Source organism: Mytilus californianus, unplaced genomic scaffold (genome assembly GCF_021869535.1).
Source record: "Mytilus californianus isolate M0D057914Y unplaced genomic scaffold, xbMytCali1.0.p SCAF_4, whole genome shotgun sequence".
NCBI lineage: Eukaryota > Metazoa > Mollusca > Bivalvia > Mytilida > Mytilidae > Mytilus > Mytilus californianus.
The window spans coordinates 41,439,449-41,464,628 of NW_026262690.1; the positions used below are offsets into that span (position 1 = coordinate 41,439,449).

The 25,180-nt window shown below is 33.1% G+C and overlaps 2 protein-coding genes across 4 annotated transcripts in view; both read left to right on the forward strand.

Moving 5' to 3' along the window:
* The window catches only part of LOC127738062 (uncharacterized), a 33,785-nt gene extending 13,605 nt beyond the window's left edge, over positions 1-20,180 (forward strand). Inside the window, exons 3-8 of one of the 3 annotated variants that reach the window (XM_052249138.1) lie at positions 7,179-7,496; positions 8,894-8,953; positions 9,601-9,702; positions 14,886-14,960; positions 15,516-15,557; positions 17,961-20,180. In XM_052249138.1, coding sequence (XP_052105098.1) covers positions 7,179-7,496; positions 8,894-8,953; positions 9,601-9,702; positions 14,886-14,960; positions 15,516-15,557; positions 17,961-19,930 — 2,567 coding nt within the window. In that variant the 3' untranslated portion in view covers positions 19,931-20,180. Of the gene's footprint in view, positions 1-7,178; positions 7,497-8,893; positions 8,954-9,600; positions 9,703-11,090; positions 14,961-15,515; positions 15,558-17,960 lie in introns of those variants that run through there. The other 2 variants (XM_052249141.1, XM_052249139.1) reach the window with 2 other exon arrangements.
* The window catches only part of LOC127738063 (uncharacterized), a 258,109-nt gene that overhangs the window by 78,200 nt on the left and 154,729 nt on the right, over positions 1-25,180 (forward strand). The gene's annotated exons all lie outside the window — the stretch shown is intronic.

Below are 25,180 nucleotides of genomic sequence, written 5' to 3' on the forward strand. Positions count from 1 at the left end.
TGTATCTGTATGTATACATTGAAGATACCAATTCTGGCTTTTATTCAACGGGAGAGAGAGACACCTATTGGCGGTGTTGGAGAGCTGCCTTGAAGCTCTCAACTGTATTTCCGCATACAAAACTGTCTTCCAGTTGGTTCCAATGTATCTTGACAAAGAAAGAGTTCTTATATGGATCCGTGTTGTATGGAATAGTGTACAGTGCCTTCTTATTGTTCTTTACTGAATTTGTCACTATATTAGCACATTCAAAGTTATCAATTTTTTTCGGTTTAATTTTCCTCTTAGTTTTACTTTTAACCAGAAAATCGTCAGGATTAATATCTGGGACCAAACCCTCAACCACTTTGTACAAAAATACCAGCCGTTGACTTGTTCTTCTTGACTGTAGATTGTCCAGTTCTAACTCAGCTAGCATTTTAGTGACGAACCCCTCTCCTCTAGACCTGTAGTCGCCTATTATGAATCTAGCTGCTCTACGTTGTATCCTTTCCAGTTGATTTATATCGTGTTGTGTATATGGGTCCCATATTATGGCCCCATATTCCATAGTCGATCTTACTAACGTTATATATGCGGCCTTTTTGCAATCATTTAGGCAAAAACGTAGATTTCTTCTTAGAAATCCAAGTGTGGAATTGGCTTTCTTGGCTACATTTGAGATGTATGTAGTCCATTTCAGGTCTTCCGATATTTGCAAGCCTAGGTATGAATTATGTTGGACCTGTTGTAGTACATGTCCGTCAAGGCTGTAAATGTTCTGGCTTTTGTTCTTGATGCTCAGAATATAGCACTTCTTTACATTGAAGCGCATGCCCCAGTCTTTGGCCCATATCTCTAGGTTTTGAAAGTCTCGCTGTAGGAGTGTATGGTCATATTGTGTCAGTATGTTCCTGTATAGAAGGCAGTCATCCGCATAAAGTATGACCGATGATTTAACTGCATCTGGTAGGTCGTTAATGTGGCAGAGGAAGAGAAGGGGTCCTAGTACAGTTCATTGTGGAACACCGAGTCAACTGAGGCTTCTTCAGATTCCTCTCCATCTACAACAGCTTTCATCTTTCTTCGGGTTAGGAAAATATCGAACCATTTGTTGAGTGGACCCCTCACACCATATTCGTCCATTTTATGTAGCAAATTGTTATATGGCATGGTATCAAATGCCTTGGAGAAGTCAAGGATAGCTACATCAGTTTGTTTTCCTGTGTCAAAGGATTTCATGAAGGCATGTAGTGTGACTAGCATTTAGGTTTCACAGGAAAAACCCGTCCTGATTCCATGGTTTAGTGATGCAAGTACTCTGTGCTTTTCTGAATGTTTAAGCATATGTCTACAGATAATATGTTCTAGTAGCTCGCATGGTACAGATGTTAATGATACTGGTCTGTAGTTTTCTGGTGCGTGTTTATCTCCCTTTTTGGAGACACTTGAGATGTTTGCATTTAGCCAGTCTCTTGGAAGTGTACCAGTATTTATGGATTTTTGGAATATTATTGCAACACCAGGTGCTAGTTGTTTTGAGCATTCTTTTAATATTCGATTTGGTATGCCTTCTGGTCCTGATGCCTTTGATGTATTTTATATTTTAGCAGCTTTTCAACTCCTTCTGATCTTATATCTAAGAGCGGTATTGTGTTCTTTATATGCTTAGATGTTTTGGCAGTGATTTGTCATTATCTCTTGTAAATACTGAGCTGAATTGTTTTATCAGTAGTTCTGCTTTCCCTTTGCTGTCGTTTATTAGGTGGCCGTTGCTTTTAATGGGTGCTATTCCTATATTATCTTGTTTTCTTGATTTTACATATTTCCAGAAAGGTTTTGAGTTGTTGTTTTCTAGCCCTTCTAGGATGGTGGTTTTTATGTAGACCCATTCAGCTTTCCTGATTTGCCTCTTACATTCTTTTTGAAAATGTCTAAAGACGGTCAAGTTCTTTGATTTTCTTTGCCTGCTGGTATAGTCTTGATTTATTCTTAAATACTTTCCTGATTTAATGATTTATCCAAGGTAGACTGGTTTTTGAGCGGATGAGTTTCGATGGTATATGGCCAAGTTTTGTATAAAGGTCTATCTTGAACTTGTCCCATAATTTCTGTACTGTGGCACCTGTATGACACATGTCAGTGATGTTGGTCGAAAGTATAGTCAGGTCTTTATGTTTATGTTCTTATTTTGCTGTTGAGTATATATAGCATTTGCATGGCTTCTTACTCTGGTACTGTGGTTTTGTGTCACAATCTGTCACATTCATATCGTGGTCAGATATTCCTGGAGCATTTGTAGATGTTTTGATAAGTGACGGGTTTGTAGTCAGCATTATGCCCAGTAGGTTATTGCCTCTTGTTGGTGTCTCGTGTATCTGTGTTATTGAGTGTGATATGATGACTTCCATTAATGCTCTTTGAATTTCCTTGTATTGCACATTTTGGTGTACAGACATGGTATTCCAGTTTATGTCTGGGCAGTTGAAATCTCCAGTTAGTATGATGGTTGGGTTTTTGTTTGAAATCTGGTCTAATGATTTATCTAATTCTTTGATATCTTCCATGTTCCGATGTGGCATGTAGAATGAACCTATTGTGGGATCTTTTTTGTCTTTTAGTATAAATATTTTTTCCGAACAGCCCTTGCTGTCTGTTGTAATTTTTCGGTTTTTAGATATATAGCCTTATTGTTCGCTGGCTTATTGTTTACCAGTAACTGTTCGCTAGCTTCAGACTGGTAGCAAGATGTAAGCAAATAAAAGAGAAACCGATATTGGGTCTAATAGGAACACTCTTCGGAGTTTGATATTAAAATCAATGCTGTATGATATATGTATTTCGTGCAATACTTTTAGTTTGCATTCAGTAAGTACGTGCATTCTTACATATGATGTTTTTAAAGATAATAGTATAATAAATTTTTTACCTGGACGTGTAATTTTGTTGTCCTTAATACCAGCATAAAAGAATGCTGACCTGATTGTTGATGCAACTATATACTTCTACATTGAAGGTACCGTTTGTTGTTCCATTCATCAATTTTTTTTTAAAATAGATGAAGTGAGTCCTCAAAATAAATCTGACCCAACATATGTCCACTTGTCTGTCCAAATTGGAAACCTCATTAATCTTTAGTTATTTCCTTTGTGTTGTTTATCCTTTAGGGAATTTGGTATTAAAGTCCGATGTTTGAAAGTCCTCGTTCAATATTCACTATTACTGTATTAGTGGTTTAAAGCTTGATATGTTGTATATGAGACTTTTCAATTAATGTTGAATTATTCTTTTGGTTTTCCGAAAAACATGAACTCAACATAACAGATGAGGCTAGGGTATGCGTTTTTTTTTAATCCTCAACTCCTCCTAAACAATTGACTGGTTTTGAATGAAATATTCAAAGAATCTTTATTACAGACCCCAATGATTGACTGGGGTATGGACATAGTTATGGTAACCATTGGACTTCTCAAATCTAGAGGTTAAACCGATTCTACTGAGAGACGTTCGTTTGGCTGTGCAGGATTCATATATACGCAGGCATATCAGGACAGGATGGCGACATTAAAAACGATCCCTTGTATAGGTAGAGTGTCAAACTCACTGCACATTATTGGACGTTTGTAACAAACCTTTACGTTTACTAATTCGGTATGTTCAAGACTCAATTTTTGTCAGTTTTAATCCTCATTTTCCAGTGGCAGTTGAAATTCTTGCCATTGACTAACTCTGCAGAACCTACCTACTGATTCATACTCATATTTTGTTCCTGTGTTGCGTATACTATTTGCATCGAGACATTAAGCAAATAACTATCAATGTTTTATTTCTAAACCCTATTGTGCAACGTCTATATTTTTATCGACCTAATGTTTTTAAGATATCCCACAGCATAACTGGTTTGTTCTAGATATGCATGAAATATCGGTAAGACATGATCCCAGGCGCGGAATGCTTGCTAGTCACAGTGTTTCTAGTTTGTTCAGTTGTGTCTCTAAAATTGTTTTATATGTCTATTTCATAACATATTTTAAAAGTTCTGTCTGGTCCTAATAATAAGAAAATGGTGTGTGGTTTGTTCATTGTTGAAGGTCGTAGATGACCTTTGATAGTTGTTAACTTCTACATCATTTTGTCTCTGGTGCGCACATGGAGAATCGCTTCATTGGCAATCATAAAAATTCTTCCTATTTTTATAAAGCTGTCATCCCTTTTTGCCTTTTTTGGAATATTGACACTCGATTCTCTACTTTTCAACTTAAGCATTCTATTTCGAAGTATATTACGAACTTCAGGATTTCCTTATTTCATTATACTAAAGCATGATAATTTACACTTTCGTTTGCAATGAATATTTTCTTGCATGCTTAATGGTTAAAATTGAATTTGTTTTATAGGTAACGATTCCGATAATATATGTTATCGTTATTTTGTGTATTTTTCCTTTGATCTTTTTTGTGATAATTTTTCATATCATGCTACTCGCTTGAGATAGAAAATTATCGTCAGAAACTAAGAGCGCACGTGCCGTTGTCAATGTAAATATTTACGACGTCATAGGCAAAATAGCGATAAAGCGATACAGTTGGAAAGCAGGTCACGGTTTTACCCCAAGTCTATCAGCAACAATAGAGTCACGTGACCGTGAAAATTCAGTAAAACTACGGATGAGACAAACCTCACTTTTACTCACTAAAATACCACTGTCATAGTAAAAACTTATTGATCAAAATAATATTGAATATACATAGATTTAACTCGTCAAAACTTACACATCAACTCAAAGTCCTTTATACTTAATTTTATCTTCAAACTTGAAGTTTGTGTGAAAATTGTCAAGGCTCCTGATCGAAAAATCTAAATATTTTCGAGGAAACTAAAAATGATGGGCTGAATTTAAATTTAATAAAGCATCTCATTAAGACAAACACTCGATATGAATATCTAGGCAATACAGTTTTGGATACGCAAACGTCAAGTTATGTTCAACACGAAGCGGTGTTTTTTTTGCCGATTTGTGCAAGTGGTTATCTCCCCTTGATATCACCAGTCAAAAATAAAAACCCACCAAAATGAATAAAAAGGAGTTTATTTTACAAAAATCAAGAAGAAAATAAAAGAAAGTCGATTAACAACTATGTTGTTATAATATTAAGAAGAGATACTTCTCTGCTTTTTAGAAAAGGATTACAGGTAAAAATTAAAAGACAAAAAATTGGTAAAAATTAGATCTAGAAACCTAGCTGAATTGATATAAATTAGCCCTGGCTGATGAAATTTACTTTCAGTTTGTAATTTTTATAATGGGATATGGGATCACTCCTAATGTAACTACTTCTAACAATGTTTAATTCAATAAAACATACTGTATACAATTTAAATAATCTTTCTGAAAAAAAAATAGTACTGACCATTTATATTTTATATTTTAATAAAGTGGAACCAAGAGTCACAATTTAGTTTCTTCAAAGTCAAAAAGCCTTTTAACTCAAGCCTATGTTTCTTAGTTGAACAGTACTCCCTAGAAAATATCATACAGAAAAAGGATAAGTTTACCAAAAATTCTGTAAAAAAATAATGCTTAAAATTATAAGTGAAAGTGACATAATTTTGAATGTTAAAATCATTATTATGTAAAATTCAACTATTAGATTAGCTAGCACAGTAGCCCTTGTCCTTGGAAGGCTATTTTAAACTTTTGCATTTTATAGATTATGAAAGTAAACATTTTGAAAAAAAATTGGGGCTTCTTCTCTTCAGGTTGCTGTATCTGCTGCTTTACATATTTATAAACAAAGTATTGTATATTTTACCTGAATAATTGGATATTAATCTCAGAAATGAAAGTTGGTATGACAAATCTTGTGCATTTTACTTTAATAATGATCAATGATGATTAAATTTGACAAGATTTTGCCATTAGAATAAATTCAATTTTGTAAGCACATATACATGCACATCTCTATGAATTAATTTCTTGTTTGACTTGAAAAGCTAGTGTTTGCTCTTATTAATGTAGCTTACTTAGTAAAGAGATAATTGATAAGCAAGGTTTTTAACTTATAAAATATAAATATAATTAACTGACCTTCATTTCCTTTTTTCATATGTTTTTTCCTCCAGGAATTTTCTTTGCAATGCATTTTCTATTGCTATTTTTGTGCTTTTGTTTATCCATAGGCCATCATTAATTTGTCATATTTGCTTCCAGTATAAATGAAATTTTCTTAGACCTATAGTTTCAAACGCCATAAAGAAGAACTTTGTTTGTTGTTTCAATTGTCCAATGTGTAAATTTTCACTATGCACATGACCCTGACACATATTTTGTAAACGTTATATATGACGCATGTTGAAAAAGAAATCAATGTCACCGTCAATTTGTGTAGGGGATCAAAAAGGGGTTTAATTACTTTAAAATGGAGATATCGTATGGAATTGTGAAAAACAACAATTTTTAATCACAATTTCATTCATATCTATAATAAAATCAGTATTTTAGAGTACTTTGGAAACAGGTACAATGAAAAGAAGTTGAACTTTTCTGTTTTGAAGTAGAAACGCAAACAAAACCAGGTACAAATTGACATGACTGGTTGTCACCAAAATTGATGTATAATAGTAAAAAATGATGGCTTCATAATTGTGTAGAAATTTGAAATAGGTTACCCGGTTTCATTTAAGATTTTTAACGTTCTATTCCGTATTTGGATACGCAAACGTCAAGTTATATAAATTCGATGTTTTTGGCGAACAAAAAAGATGGCTGATCATTTTTAGAACGGATAGGATAAAGTAATAGCAAATAAAAGTTATTTTCGACAATGTTTCGATGTCGTATTGAAACTATATTGTTCACAAAATCTACAAAATTTGAAAATCAATTATAATAAAAGCATGACAAGTTGAAAAAAATAGTTTAAACGTCGATTTTTTAGCCGATTGACGTCACCGACGACTGTAGCGCCACCTAATTAATTCCCCCTGCTATTGTTGCTGATAAAGCTTGACGACAACGGACGTTTCCAAGGACTTGCTTTCCAACTGGATAAACAGATTATCAATGGTCTTTCAAACTCGAGGATGTTTCTCGGCCACATCTCATCTCAGGGCTGTCGCCCTTCGATGATATTGTAGCTGAGAAACACCCTCTCGTTTGAAAAATCATCGATAATCTATAATTATCCTTTGTATTTTAGGCAGTTATGTTTTATATGAAGGTGGTCTCAATTCTAAACATTGCCCAGATGGCCAGTATCAACCGATGCCATACGCATCAAATGAAGACAATAAAAATGATAAATGCATGTATCTAAAGACACAATGTAATGGTGAAGGTCAACTCATACATGACCTTAGTGAAAAGCCAGACAAAGACAGAACATGTCGATGTGATTACAGTCGGGGGTATGATTTTGTCTATAAAACACGAAATAGATGTTATTGCATACCAACTGAAGAGGATTGCTCTTGTTACCGAAAACCATGTCACAACAACTCAACCAAACTGACACCAGGTTAGTTCAGTTGTTTTTCAGGACATCTGGTAACCTCAAAGAATTATCTATAAAAGCCGATGAAAATTTCACTAATTTTACAGGCGTTTTAGGAAGACTGCATTGACCTCTGTCAAAGTAACGAAAACTTGGTGTCAGCTTTAATAATTTAATACAAAAAGACAGCTGAAAATACTAAAAACAATTGTAGTTATAATGTTTTCAATAAACGAGTTCTGTGAGTTTAATTGAATTAATATTAGTTATATTTTGTGACAAATATTTCACCAGATTTGTGTAAATCGCGTTTATATTCTCAATACTTTCATATTCCGTTGATAACCACCGTAGAGACAATAAATGAACAGAGTGACAAAATATGATTGAGACAACTTACAGTATGCGCCAACGAAATTCAACAAACAAAGCAAATGATGCGTGTATATTAATCGAAACTTTTAAGTCTTCCCACATGGTCTCTAAAAATAAGATTTTAACTTCTTCGCTATTCCAAACTTACATGAAAATTGTTTCGTTCACTGCTCTTTATCATACATCATATTCCCAAAATTAGAAGAAAAAACTACTGTCACGCGATAATTTTCGATACAACTCATCAGTTCTTTAGACCACATGTTTTTGGGGTTTAAAAATTATATTTGCAGTCCATAATATGTCTTCTTTGCTCCGTTTCAGTCTTTTGTTTTATGTAAGCTTCCCTCGAAATATTATTCTCTGAATAAACTACCGATGTATATAGATATATGAACAATGAAAAAAAAGCAAATCTACTAATAAAACATAAATATGAAGCATTCGGTTTCTAAAGTATATATACATGTATATGCTTGAACAAAATGTCTTTTAAAAACACACCAGATATACTTGGCTTAAATTTCAGTATGCAAAACAAACTTTCCGTCTCCAAATTAAGACTCTAATGAGGACAGTTGTAAGGGTAATCAATTACTAGTTTAAAAGGCGTCAAAACCAAAAGTACCAAGCACTTTATAATTATTGCTGGTACACAATTCAACAACACTGAAACCATCCAGGGGATGTCATTTTAATCTAAGAGTTTGAAATTTGAAACCAATGTGACTAAAGATTATTGTAAAAGAGCGATAAAGCGCAGAATCGCTTTGCCTTCGCCTACGTGGTTGATTATTATCAATAATAAGCTGACAGTTAATAAGATAAAACTCTCACCATACATGCGAACCAACTACTTTTGGGGACATTGCAATCATACACGGGCATTTTATTACAATTTAAATTACACTAGATCAATTTAATTTTAACTATTATATAAGAATCCTTGATGAAAACATGATTCTTATTACACGGATAGGCACATTATGATTATACTGTCATGCAGTATCTTAATATGTTCTTTTATATTTTTAATTGTCTTACAGATTACAAATGCCAGATTCAAGGTATCATAACATGTCCTGTTATACCAAATGTTATATTAGGTAAGTACATATGAGTTATAGATTACATGTGGCATTACATGTTCCTGATATCGATTAAATGTGGAAATGTGTTTTATTCGCGTCTTTTTTGGTCTTCGTCAATCTAAATGTGTTGTAATGTATTACAGTAAAGAAAACTAGAAAACATAGTGCAGTAGTTTTAATATTCCGAAATTCTTTATAAATTTACTAATACATAGCCATCTCGATGGTCTAGCGGTAGAGCGCAAGCGTGATCACGACTGGTCAAACCTTCTCCTTTATGCAAGTGTCATTAAAGAGTAAGAGCAAAGACTGCCCGGCTTTGACGCATAGTAGTGTGTCGGAAATGGTAGCATGTCTTCCTTCGACTTGTTACCTTATCAACCAGCACGTAATGAAATCTGGCTCAGCGTGTCGGTCTTGTATAAAGCGGAGTTCATATTCAATATTACATTAATATTTAATACCAAATCAAAAGCATTTTTAGGATTTACACGTGTCTACGTTTTTATCAAGATTATAAGCAAAGTTGCATTTGTGCGTCTTCTCCAACGAAGATTAAAACATAAATAAAACATTCGATTTTGAATTTTTGAAAAATTAGCTAATTAAGATATCATTTTAATATCTTATTAAAATCTTATTTTTATCATATTTGATTACAGAAAAGGGCATGAACAACAATGGGAAATACGCAAAGAACGAATATTCTGTTAAACATAATGATATGTTTGATAACCGAGTTTACAACATCAAACTTACACAAGGTAATTGTAGTACAATATCCCTTTTCTCAAATGTGAGACATACTAGCGGATTCGGTCAATCTAAAGTACAAAGTATTCCATGTAACAATGGACGAAGCGCTAATCATTACTCTTTTTACATTTATAATACTAGTAGTGATCTTTTATGACTAATGAAATGGCTACATTTATACAAGGGCTATTACAAGTGCAGTATGTGAGTACATGTATATGTATGCATCTGTGAAATATTGGTCCTGGAAAAGCACACCTTTAGGTGTAATACCACCAAATCATAGTACGTCATCCGGTTTTGAAAGTGGGTCGAAAAAAATATTCCCTTGACAGTTGTAGGAAATTAACCTTGCATTTCATTGCAGAAAAATAATCTGAATCATAAACATATATCTTGGGTGTTTCAAAGCACCATTATTTTTTCATTTGGTGTTTCTATAAAATGTTTTGGAAACTTTATAGGAAAAAAGGTGAACGTTTGACATTTGTTGAAATGTTATGTGAAATATTCACTGTAGTACTGGACATGATAAAACTTTACTCATACCAAGTATTTTCTTTTTTTTGAAACAAAAATTCGGCAAATTTATTTTGAAAATTACCAATTTAACAAAGAATAATAGGGAGAAACAATGGTTGTATTTCTCCTAAATACAAGTCATGTAAATTTCAGTCAGATTCTTAAAATGTCATTGCAGGGGTAGTGTTATTTCAAGTAACGAAACAAAACGCAAGCATTTTGTTCCTGGTTATTGAAATGTAGTACATGTGACTTTGAAAATTTTCAAAAACTTAATTTCTTTTCGTTTTATTTCATTTCCTAAATTAGTAAACATAGTTTCGTATTTCAACACCTTAGTTCGCCCGAGTCTTTTGTTTTGTTCGGGGTTTGATTGCTCAATGGTCAGTTTTCTGTGTAGTGTTTTGTATACTGTTGTTTGTCTGTTCATCTTTTACTTTTGATTATGATTTTGTCTGTCTTTCTCAGACTTTCAGTTTTGATTGCCCCTAGATGTCTTCTCTCTTTTTTAATGTACCGCTATGAAATAGCAAACAGTACTGAAAGTGATAATAAACACAAACAATCAACGAATCAATCTTTTTTACTGTTCAAATATGTATACTTGTTTGTCCAAGAGAGCTTGCTAATAATTCTCGATGATAAAGGTGAGATTAATTAGAAAAAATATTTAAAATAGGTATATTTGGTTCATAGTGTCGTTGGGTTGATATCTTGGTGACGTATACCCCGTATCTTCTTTTATTTACACACTCAGATAGAGTAGACAACAATAATAAGAGAGTTAAGAAACTTTATCAAATTTTCCGTTTTGAATTTTCCTTGAAATTCGGTAATTTTGTTATTTTACTTTTTATTATCTTCCATTTTGTAGTCGTAGGTCGATTGAACGGATTCCCCGACGTTAAACTAAGACATCATGATTCTTTTGGGTGAATGTTTCCTTATTTCTTGTTTGTTAGCCTGCAGAATAATCAACCCATCGGATATAAAGAAACTGTTAAATATATGGGGAACGGATGGAAAGTGGAAGAAAAAAAAAAAAGAACGACAAACATGGTTTCGTTTAAGCTGAATTGTAACTTTGATAGGAATCCAAAATAACCGAAACATACGCAGTGATCTTTCAAAAATAACGACGCACGCAGCTGTTAAACAAAAGCAATAAAGAGAGAAAAAGAGAATGTATGGGAAGAATTTCAAAAAGATAACTGATTATTTAAAGTAATTTAAAGCTTTCTTGGGATTTTTAATGAAAGATTTTCTAATTGATTATTCTAGTATCACAATGTAAAAATTCTAGATTTATGGAGAGTTGAGTTTAAATGGGATTTTGTAAAAAGTATAGAATAACTTGAAATAAACACTAGCTATTTCTTACTGCATTTATTTTATTGAACTAGGCAAAATCAACCTTGATAAAACAATCAGTTACGGACTCGCAGACTTTCAATCTTGAATAAGTGGAAAATATGAACAAACATAGATATGCTAATCAGCATCAGATTATGACTTCGATGATATCTGTTATAAAGATGCGGTGTATAAGACAATTGTTTGTACAGACTGTGAATTCTTTTAGAAATATAAAAAAACGACGGATTAGAATGGTCTAACAGCGATGACACTCATTTTGTAATGAATAAAGGGACGATTTTTTCCACGGACAATAGTTGACTGTAACAATCTAAGAAGAGTAGGCGTACATTAAACGTATCAAAACATGAAATGGAAATATAAGATATGAGAATATTTTTTTTTCTTTCAAGAATGACACAGTGAGAGCGTACCAATTTGTGATTTTATACAAGATACTCCGAAAGAATGTTTAATCAACTTTAGTTTAGTTCAAGCGTTCTCATTTTAGCATTGATGTTCTAATAAATGCTTAAAAGTGAAATGTACAAAAACTCAAGAGTTAGGATATGCGCGTTGTTTTTTACGAAGTTAAACCCAGAAAAGCGTTTTGTGAAGGACTAGTTTCCTATTACAAAGCTTTTAAATTCAGTTCGCCATTTCATTAGAATACCATTTTCCACACAAGAGTTATTCCTCTTTAACAAGGAAGGTAAATTTCGTTGGAAGTTTGGTGCATGATACACAAGCGCTAGTCTAATGCATTTTTAGTACATATACTAGTATACAATATAAAACGATAAAACGATAACCGAAACATTTTACTGATCATATATAGATGAAGTAGTTTATGTATGCATGAACTCGCTATTTATCTAACTAACTTTTCCTAGTGATGACCGAGAATAGCTGGAGATGCTTATCAAGTTGGATTTAGTCCTAATATCTCTTCAGAACTGTCTATCATAGAACTGTTCTAAAAAGTTCTACATTTCTGTTAAAATCTGTTCTAGGATGGAATTGCCAAAACCTTTTCTAAGATAGAAATGCGGAAATACGATAGAACTAATCTGTTGTACATGTTTACCTGTAAAAATATTTTATAGGCTAGAACTGAAAAGGATGTAGAACAGTTCTACATAACAAAGATTAGAGCAATGGTCGGGTACAGTATATTTTTAACCGCTCTTTTGTGTGAATTAAGAGGGTATGATTGTAAGAACTGTTAGAGTAGAACTGTTTGAAAATATTCAAAATAGTACTCTCAGAATCTGTTTAGAATTGAACTGTCAGAATCTGATTAGGATAAGATTATTCAGAACTGTTTTAGGTTAGAACCGGGCGAATATGTTCTATGATACAACTCGACGCTATTCTGGAGTAGAGCAGATTCTGTCAGAAACTGTTTTAAAATTGTGAGCAGTGGTATTTTATGAACAGTTCTACCGACAGATTGTAAGAGAGGTTAGAAACAATTAGTGCGAGATACTAACACTTTTCAAATTATATTTTTTTGTAAAAACATTATCGATTTAATTTAAATGTTTTCGTTGAATCTAATAAAAAAAATCTAATAAAATTGAGAATGGAAATGGGGAATGTGTCAAAGAGACAACAACCCGACCATAGAGCAGACAACAGCCGAAGGCCACCAATGGGTCTTCAATGCAGCGAGAAACTCCCGCACCCGGAGGCGTCCTACAGCTGGCCCCTAAACAAATATGTATATACTAGTTCAGTGATAATGGACGTCATACTAAACTCCAAATTATACACAAGAAACTAAAATTAAAAATGATACAAGACTAACAAAGGCCAGAGGCTCCTGACTTGGGACAGGCGCAAAAATGCGGCGGGGTTAAACATGTTTTTTGAGATCTCAACCCTCCCCCTATACCTCTAGCCAATGTAGAAAAAACAAACGTACAACAGTACGCACAGTAAAACTCAGTTTAAGAGAAGTCCGAGTCCGATGTCAGAATAGGAAACAAAAGAAAATAAACAAAATGACAATAATACATAAATTACAACAGACTACTAGCAGTTACTGACATGCCAGCTCCAGACTTCAATTAAACTGATTGAAAGATTATGTCTTCATCATATGAATATCAGGCACAATCCCTCCTGTTAGGGGTTTTGTATTATACCGTCATAAAATATATGAGAAGAACATAACCCGTGTCATGCCAACAACTGGTTTTAGAATAAATATGTTTAATTCCGATGCAAAGACCCTATAAGTGAATCAATATTAAAGCCAAAATATGCAATTTTTAATGACCTGACAACAGTATCGTAACTATATCCCTTTTTTAATAAGTCTGTTTAAAGGTTTTGTTAGCTTTGAGGTGAATACTGACATTTTTGTGCTTTGTAAAGAATATTACCATAAAAGATTGGATGTGAAATACCCGAACGTATAAGATGTCTGCATGTTGAGTTATATTTACGAATGATGTCCTTATACTAATGTTTTTGTATTTTTATTTTTTTTTTCAGATCAAAATAAATTACTGCTCAAAGAAAGTTTTGCAACCCTTGCATTGAGATTAATTGGGGGAGGGTGGGGTTAAATTTTGAGGACTCATATATTTGTAGAAAATGCTCAAAATGATCTGAAATTCCTGTTTTAAAGGATTTTTAATTGATTACAGAAGAAAACTTCAGAATTATGAGAAAATTTGGGAGATAGAAAGTGTCCGTCCCAATTTACTGGAATTCTTATTTCTCTATATAGTTTGAGGTGGAAAACAGCTTTAAAAATATATGCTTTTTTGTAAGTTTTGACAAATTCTTGAAGCAATGTTGTGTCATAGATTAGTACACACAGCTCTCCTTTTGGAATTACATAGAAAGTTCTCGTCTCTATCGCTTTGTGGAGGCTGTTAAAAGTTCCCCATTGCTTGTTGTATATCCTCTCATACTTTAACAGTTAGGATCTGATCTGGTGCAGAAAAATTGACACCGTTCATATTATTATGACGTATTTGTTCTTGAGATAATAATCAAATGTGAACAAGCTCACAGTTGGAATTCATTCAAATTTTTATGCAGTCCTTCCTATTCATACATTATTGCCTGCAAGCTTTTTATGGCTTGTTCGAAAATATTCATCACTCCTTTCAAGAAATATATTAAAAAAAAGCACATTCAATGTAAGAACTTGTATAGCGTAACTTCGTCTTAACGGATTAATAAAAAATATTGCATGCATTAAAGGATCATATTATGCGAGAATTACAGAAATGTTGCATGTATCATATTTTAGGAATTTTAACTCTATCGTTTGTTTTTGTGGGCTTTTTTTCAGCTTTAAAGACATTACGTTTACTGAAATTGTTACTTTTGGTCCTGATTTTATTGGCACTTATTATGGCGATGACGGGTACGTTGAAGACAATATCTCATTGTGCATTTTGTCGTTCTTTTAAATGATGAATTAACATGAAACATTTTAAGCCTTTTCTACTTGGCTTCAAACTATAATGTATGTTTTAAATTAAACTAAATTCTTTGACAAGGGTATTTTTTTCGTGAAAATTAGTTTATTTTCATATACTTAGTAATGGAATTTGAATCTTAACATGAAAAAAAGTGAACTAAATGTAATTTTTTAACAGAAATCGATAAAAACCCAAAGGTCATAATTTAGTAAAAGAGGATCGAAAGATACCAAAGGGACATTCAAACTCATAAGTCAAAAATAAACTGACAACGCCATGGCTAAAAAAGAAAATGACAAACAGACAAGCAATAGTACACAAAACACAACATAGAAAACTAAAGACTAAGAAACACGAACCCCACTAAACAATTGAAATGTATTGAAACATGCATTTACTGGATATCCAGAATTATATGATGTAACAGATGAAGCTTTCAGTTGTTATTGATGCCTTACAAATATATTTATAATTTAATGATTTCCTTTATTTTCCAGCACTTATAATTATTTTATATCACCTATGTCAAGATAACCAAGGTATATTTTATCAAATAGTTTAGTATAAAAATAAGATGTTTATATTAAATGCTTCTTTTTCGATGTAAATACACCCGGAATATCTTCTAACTGTACATTGTGTGTCCAGTTTATGCTTCTTCACCATCCAAACTGACATTGTCAATCTCTGTACCTTGATTGTATTGGTTTATAGAGACTAAAGTAGTGTAGTTGTTGACACATTCACGAAGAAAACATTTTTTAAAAATATTCAATCATATTAGAGTTATATTTGTAAGTCTAAACATTGTCATGTCAGTCGAAATATTACACGTGTTTTTAAATAGATGCATTTTATATACGATATACATGTATAATATACATATATGCTACATGTAGTTTTGCGCCTTAATTTTAAAAGAATGATTATGCTAGTTAAATATTTTATTAATGTTCTATTTTCGTTTAGTCTTAATTAATAGTTGACTCAGTGAAAATCCTACCACTTCTCCTGAAATTTACATCATTCTTCTATCTTGAATGTAATCAAATATCAAGGAATAAATAAGAAAAAAACCTGAGTCGATACGGGACCAACATTATCGTTTAATCGAAAAGAAAACAGCAGTAAAATAAACTGCAGAGAAAACTAAATTTACGAACTACAAAAGAAATGGACTGCTCCGGTATGGTCAACAATTTTAGTGTAGAATAAGGAGATGTGGTATGATATCCAATGATACAACTATCCAACAGAGTTTAAATGACGTAGATGAAAGCAATCATAGGTCGCAGTATTGCCTGGCATCCTGGCATCCTGGCAAAATCTCCTCTCTGCGTCAGTATTGTCGAGCGGTGAGCCGGGATACAGGCTTGTCACCGTAAGGCCTTCACAAACTGCGAGAAATGAATAAATAAAATAGAGAATGGAAATGGGGAATGTGTCAAAGAGACAAAAGACCAGTGGGTAAAAAAACAGCCGAAGGCCACCAATGGGTCTTCAACACAGCGAGAAAATCCCGCACCCGGAGGTGGACTTCAGCTGGCCCCTAGACAAAAATGTGTACTAGTTCAGTGAAAATGGACGTCATACTAAACTCCTAAACATACAAATGAACTAAAATTAAAAAAAAAATACAAGACTAACAAAGGCCAGAGGCTCCTGACTTGGGACTGGCGCAAAAATGCGGTGGGGCTAAACATGTTTAGTGAGATCTCAACACTCCCCCTATACCTCTAGCCAATGTAGATTAAACAAACACACAGCAATACGCACAGTAAAACTCAGTTTAAAAGAAGTCCGAGTCCGATGTAGAATAAGTAACAGAAGAAACTAAGCAAAATGACAATGATACACAAATTAACAAAGGACTACTAGCAGTTACTGACATGCTAGCTCCATACCTCAATTAAACTGATTGAAAGATTATGTCTCCATCATATGAAAATCAAACACAATCCCTCCCATTAGGGGTTTAGTATCATACCATCATAAAATATATGAGAAGAACATAACCCATATCATGCCAACAACTGGTTTTAGAATACATGTGTTTATTTCCGATGCAAAGACCCTATGAGTGAATCAATATTAATACCAAAATATGCCATCTTTAATGACCTGACCACAGTATCGTAACTATATCCCTTCTGAATAAACCCATTTGCAATTCAGCTCCCTTAGTGACAATTTTGTCGTTTATTACACTAAATATAAAAAAGAAGATGTGGTATGATTGCCAATGAGACAACTCTTCACAAGAGACCAAATGACACAGAAATTACCAGCTATAGATCACCGTTCGGCCTTCATCAATGAGCAAAGCCCATACCGCATAGTCAGCTATAAAAGGCCGCGAAATCACAAATGTAAAACAATTCAAACGAGAAAACTAACGGCCTAACTATTGTACAAAAAATGAACGAAAAACAAATATGTAACACAGCAACAAACGACAACCACTAAATTACAGGCTCCTGACTTGGGACAGGCACATACATACAGAATGTGGCGGGGTTAAACTTGTGAGCGGGACCCAAACCCTCCCCAAACCTGGGACAGTGGTGTTACAGTACAACATAAGAACGAACTATAAAAATCAGTTAAAAAAGGCTTAACTCATCAGATGGATACAAATAGAAATAATTCTAACAAAAACACAGAGTGGACGTGGCCGGGTACTAAGAATGGAATGATAACAGCACATATAATCAAAGCAATATATGGATCTTTAACGTCAATTTATATACTGTAGAAACATTAATTTTCGTGGGGTTAAAATTTCGTGGTATTGTCACTAATTAAAATTTCATGGGGATTTAATTTCGTGGTTTCCATTAAATGGAAGTGATATTTTATGTAGGTTAAATTTTCGTGGGGGTTTTAATTTCGTGGATATATTCTTTTAGTATATGGTAGGTAATATGTTTTCTCTTTTATAGATAAAACCACTAACGACAAGTCAGATACATATAATTGTGAAATCGTTGTGACAAAAGGTATACAACAGTGTAGTGAATACCTAAAACAATCTAAAATGCTTATTATAAAAGGACGAAGAGGAACAGGCAAATCTAAAATAGCTCGTTATGTAGCCTGCAGGAATGAAGACCACAAATTGGTCATAATTACAAGGAATGATAGCAAAGATACTGCTTCGCGTATGTATGCACGTCTTCAGAAAACAAATGATAATACTATAGTAATTTTTGACGAAATGTTTGATGCATTTGCTAGCGCTGAAGATATAAATCAAGCTTTGATGATTACAGAAAATTTTCTAAAATTACCCAGAGTGAAGTCCATTCTAACTGTTGACGAAAACGATATGACGCTTGCTGATACTTTTCGCAGACGAAATGATGATGTAAAAATGCAAATGGTCGATCTTGATTATGAGTTTCCAATGTCAAAGGACGAAAAGCTTGCATTAATTGTTCGACATCTGAAAAACAATGTTACCAGACAAACTAAACACGAAAATTTATATATGATGGAAAGGGAGATGCAGGTGTCAGAAAAAGAGGTCGAAATTATCATCAACACAGAAACATTTATTGGGTTTCCGTATATGTGTGCTAATTTTTTTGGAAATACTGACAATTTTAAACTTGGCTCCAAGTATTTCCGACAGCCGCACAAGTCGTTACTAGATGAAATTGAACAACTTCGTGTAGGTGGTTCTGGTAAAAAAGACGAATATTATCGGGACCAGTATTGTGTTCTTGTATATATTCTACTGAACAAAGAGGGTGTTATAAATGTTAATGCAGTTAATATGGAACTTTACCGGAATATAAGAAAACGGGTTATTAAATTTAATTTAAGCGAACTTGTTAAGCATTTCAATTTTCAAGATAAGATTTCAAAACGATATTTTTGTCAATATGGAGAAGGGTTGTATACAATTCGACCCAGCGTATACCAAGCTGTGCTATTATCATATACAAAGATCAGCGTTGAAGATGTTCTTGAGAATTGTAAACTTGAACACTTGCTTGACATTATAAAACCTCCAACTTTTAAACTGCTCCCAAATGAGGTCGGACTTGAGTGTAGTCATGGTATGGCGAAAACGTTTGACAGAACGCTAGGGTTAAGACTTTCAAAAGCAGTATTGTTAGGTAAAAATGAATCCGACATGATATGTCATTACTTAATGAAATATCCATATAACCCTTTATCAAATGTTTGTCTTGACAATCTAAAACAAGAATGTAACGATTTCCTTACGAGTGAACGAGTTGACCTCTTGTTAAAGCTGTTTCACTCTATCAATACTAAAAGGACACCTTCTTACATTTTGGCCACAAAGCCAACATCATTTGTTGCTTCATGGTCATTGTTAACATTTCAAAAATATGAAGAAGTGAAATCCTTAAAAGATTTCACTGAACTGTGTGTTCCAAAAGATAAACCAGAATACTTACGGGATATGTTATGCTCTATTGTTGATGAGTTTGGAAACAATGTGTTAACATACTGTGTTCTTTGGTGGAATGAAGAATCTTGTCCTTTGATATCTTTTTTATCAGAAAGGTTTGCAAGGGATGTGAAGTATTGGAGGTCTAACAGAGGATTGTTCACAGAAAATGAAGATAAGACGTCAGCGTTACATTTTGCTGTTTATTTTGGAAGACTAAAGGCTATCCAGACATTTATGGAGTTAAAACTACTAACTGTTAAAGAAGTTCTCTTTCTTCAGAAAGCTGAAAACAAAAGTTTTTTAAATAAACTTGACATACTTATTGAATTAGGAAACGAAGGCGAATCCCGTCATTATTCACAAAGCATTAGGTATAATCTTGATATATGCGGCAAAGTTGATTATGGATCAAAATCAGATTATACAGAAATACAACGACAATTGAAAGGGATAAAAGCAACCGTGAAATCTGAACTGGATTCATAAATTCACAAAACGGATTAATATAAGACCCAGAGAAAAACCATGTCTGACAAAATATATGTTATTGTTGATTTATGTACATTTTTGCATTTTACTTACAAGTAACATGATAATATCTAATGTCTGCACAAAGCTTAGTAATTAATAAGCAAAACTCTCACATGTCAAACATGCATGTCAGTTTCAACAGTGTTATTATTTATTTATATATCGAACAGTCTAATATGGAATAAAATGAAATTAAGTAGATGCAGTTGGTTTAGATATTTCGAAACTTCCTGGACACAATCTAATTTTTTCAGTTTTGGAAAAAGTAAAGAGAATAATATTTTTTATCTCATTCGCAAATTGGTCTTTGGTGAGATTTTGCTCCGAATTCAAGGACTCCGTGCGACATTGAGATGAAATACAGAAAAAAAAACATATGCTTCCTTGTTGTGTGTTTTGGTAAGTGCGTGCACGGATATTGTGCTTTGGATCAATACAACATATCGCTTGCGCAAAATTTGTCAATGCGAAACCTTACTACTTATAAAGTTACATAATTATGAATTAGACATTATACAAACTAAATTTATCAATTAAACCATGTTAGTACTAAATTATTTACTTTTTTTCGTATGGTACTCTCAGAGACGGATATCGGAATCGGTACCGATCCATTGGTAGTCAATAATTGTACGGTATAGACACCCGACTATAGACATTGTTGCCTCTAGATGTTGGGTTGCTGTCTAATCGATGTTTACCCGTCATCTCCTTTAATTCGTATGATGCAGATTTGTGTTCGCCTCTAGCTATTTGTTTTATAAAACGAGAAATTATAAAATTATTTTTAACAGCATTAAAATCACAAGAGCAGGTAAGTCATCTAGACGAGTAGGTGCAACTTTCAAAGGAGTAGGTCCAGTAAGACCCCTTTTTGGCCCCAAAATATAGCAGTTTTACAAAATTGTTAAAATGTAAACTTTTAGCTATTTATTGGAAAGAAGAATACTTCTGTTACATAAATATGGGCTGTTTTTGACAATACAATACACATGTATCGGGTACTAACATCATTAAGTCATGCTAAATTACTGAAATCTTCACAATTTTAGCATTTGAGTTAATTTTTAGACGGTTTTCGTCTTAAATGGAAGTGGCCGCATTCGTGTTCATTCTTAACATTTAAATGTAAGTTGTATTTGATGATAATACATATCATATATAAAGGTCGAGGATGAACACGAATGCGGCCACTTTCATTTTTGACAAAAACCATCTGAAAAGTGTCATATTATGACATAATTGGAAGATTTTTAATATTTAAGCCTGAATTTGAGCGTCTTTAGTGACTAAATCGGCCCAAATCTTTCAGATAAACTAATTGAATCTACTAAAGTAGACACTTGAGTGTTTAAAAAGTGTCCAAAATATTTTATCAGATGAACCTGAAATTTGAGGCCAAAATCGGCCCTTACCGGACGTACTCCTTTACAACTTTAATCTATCATTGAAATCTTACCAGTTCCGAAGCACTGTTACTATATGACTTTATTGTCCGGAATAGTTGTAACGTTTGACTTATTTACAAAGCAATAAGAACAATCAAATAAATCCCTTAAAACAAATTTAGGAGGGTATCTACTGTAGAGAGTGTATTGCAACTTAAAACACCACACATCTTTTTTATAAGTAGCTGTATTGCTGTTTCTGTTTCTTCTCAAATGCAAACCATTACCAGAAACGAATGACATCTGTGTGTCCTATGATATATATAAATCGATTTTGATACAGACAAATATATAAGACTGTTAGAGCTACAGTAGTTCAAATCTGTTATCCTCAATATTTTCAACACGACTGTTTGTTCTTTGCCTGTGAATTATCGCTGTGTTCGTGAAATAAAATTACATAGGCACATGGATCAAGTCCCTACAGACATGATTTTGTTTGACAAAAAATGTTGACTTTATTCCACATATTGAAAAATTGAAAGTATAGGGAAACCGGAATTTGATGTACTACAAATCCGGAAAAAAATCTCATACGTTACAACTTATAACTGTAAAGTTGCTGATCAAGTACTTGTTTGAAGTCTTCTTGTTCAGTAGCACTTGAGAAAAGTTTGATGAAAAAGTTTGTTCATTCAACATATTGAAAAATTCGAAGTTTCGTCAAATAGGAAGCGGGTTTCTGACAAATCCGAAAAATGCTCAGCCGTTACAACTCGTGACTGTGAAGCTACTGACACAGTATGAAAACCTTCTGTTTAGTTATAGTAGTACTTGAGAAAAGTGTGACGACAAATTTTAAGTTCATGTAACATATTGAAAAATTCAAAGTATTGGAAAACCGAAAGTATGTATCCGACAGATCCGAAAATGCTCATACATTACAACTTATATCTGCCAAGCTGCTGACCAAATATAAAATCACTTTGTTAGGTAGTACCTGCGAAAAGTGTGACAGAAATATTTGTTGGACGAACGGACGGACGAACTAACAAAAAAAGGACGGACAATGTGAATTCAATATATAACCATCACTTTTAAAGAGGGATATTATTAGCTGTCATTTTTACAAGATTTTAGAGGAAATAACGTCTCAGATTGCAATATCATAGATAAAGCGAAAGTACGATGCTGAAAATCATGGGGTACTGCTCTGACGCTCCACGGTCCCCCACAAGTGTCGAAAGGCCATTAGAGGTCAAAGCAATCTCGGACTTTTTACATGCATACTGCGTTATACGAATATTCAACAAGGCAATAGCTTGACCTGATTGTTATGATATACCGGCAGGGGGTCTTGGGGTACAGACCCCCAGAAGCTATCAATATTTTGCAAAGTACATGTGAAAAATATTTAAGTTTGCTATTTTAGAAAGTGAAATCTATTAAAAATCCACTATATTGTCCTGTTTGTCCATTACATTCCCATTGAGTGTTTCTCATGTTATGTGGAAGGTGTTGAAGAAAAGTATAACAAAAATACCGATCTCCAAGGCAAATTTATAGATGTTTGCCGTACAGTACAGGTTGATGTCCAGTTGAAATCAAACAAAAGAAATGAAACTCTTTATTTAATAGAGAAGACACTTTAAAAAATAGGACATATATTTGAATTGTGTACATCTGTTTCTATGGGCTATAAAAGTTTATTTAGTTAAAGAAATTTAAAAACAAAAAACAAAAACAGTCGATTGTGGTAGGTGTAAATAAATGAGGATCTTTTTTGCGCACAAGCATACATTCCGCCGAAAAAAATTCTACAGTAAGATAAAAGGTTGATCTTTTTACAGCATTAATTTGCATCTCTGCCCCCGGCGACAGTTTTTTGGGAAAAAATCCTAAAAATGGGCAACAGTTTCATCGAAAAGAGAAATTTGAGTACACCTTTCAGTAAAAAGTCAAATGTGGAGAGAAAAAATGGTGAACTAAGGACAAAAATGAGTAACCTTAACCACACTTTTACTCTTGAACAAGAATTACTAAAATCAAATTTAGAATCTTAATGCACACTTCTTAAACAGCAAAATGAGGCTCAAATGGACAAAATGAAGAAGTTATTCTCTGACATGACAGAATTTCAAATGATTTAACACAGAAATCTGCAAGGATTGACACATGGAAAGTACTCTTTATAGGATAGATCTTCAACTGGAACAAAAAGATCAAGAGATCCCTAGTTTACATTAATTGGGTCCTCAAATACCAGTAGGATTAACCCTGAAAAACTATCATCCAACTATAATTTGAATAAAATTGAAGCTTTTACCCTAGAAGAAACTGAAAGAGAAAAACAAAATACATTTAGAACCGAATGTTTTGGTTCTTCATACTCTTACAAATGATTTAAAAACAAAAACTTCTACAATGTGTGTGGATGAAATGAATAAAATTTGCATGAGACAATCCATGAGCTTAATCCCAACATTTAAATCATTTTATCACTTCCAACTCCAAGAAATGATTCGCAGGAATACAACAACAAAGGTCAATTAATCACCGCTATGATCAAAGGCAAGTTCAGGCTAGATGAATTTATAACTTTCTGTGACAATAGCAATATGGCCTTCAAAGGTGAAGCAATTCCACGTTTTATCAATGAACATGATGGGTTTAACTTAACCAATAATAGAACTGCTATGCTTGCGTCAAATATCAGAGATTCCATTGACATAGCTTTAGGCTTACCAAAATTCAGCCCGCGAAGGCAATACTGTTCAAATCGAGGCAGAAGTCATCCTCAAAGAGGTAGATGTGGCAGGCGTGGCCGTGACGTTTTAATTAATTTGACCATTATATTTCAGCAAATATAACAAGAACTTTATTAGTTGTTTATTGTGTTTTTTCATTATTACTTCAATTACTCTTGCTTTCAGCCTATTTTTTTTTACAGTTAAGGCGCTGTATAATATACTAAGACTGTCACATAAGAATATTACTTATATACATTAGAATTACAAGAAATATTTTTGTTATATACAGTAGAATTAAAACATAACTTTGAAATTACTACAGATCAAGACTTATGAATATATTACTTTAATAATATAAAGTTAGAAGTTAGAATAATCAACTCTGATCATATCAAATAAGACCTACGAAAAAAAAGCTTTCAGCATAATTATAGAGAAAACCTCTTAATCTATACAGTTATATATTATATATATATATACAAATTCATATATATAACCAGTTTCAAATATACATTCAGAATAATCCTAGAAGAGATGGGAACAGGCTTGAATATATGCAGCTGGAAAGTGGGTGGTTTACTATCTGAGAATTATGATAAGACTAATGATAAGGATTTTATCTCTGAATTTGATAATAGCGATATAGTCCTGTTAACAGAGATTCATATTGGGGATGAACATAACATAAAATTTGAAATTTTCACTTCTACAAGTTTTGGAGAGAAAAATTTAAAAATAACAGATACTTTGGTGGACTAGGTATCCTGTTCCGGAAAAGTATAAAAACATGTATAGCATTTCTAAATATTGGTACATCTGAGTACCAGTGGTTAAAGTTGTGCGAAGAATTTTTTAATTGTGTAAGAGACATATACTTGTGTTTAGTATATTATGCCCCTAAAAGTAGAGTAGATATTATAGAAATAATTGAGAGAGATATAACTGAAAAGTATGGCAAAATCGGGTATATTCTGATAGCTGCTGATCTTAATTCCAGAACTGGGTATGAAAGGGATTTTATTGGAGATGATGATACTCATCACATTCCAATCTAAAATAATAACTAT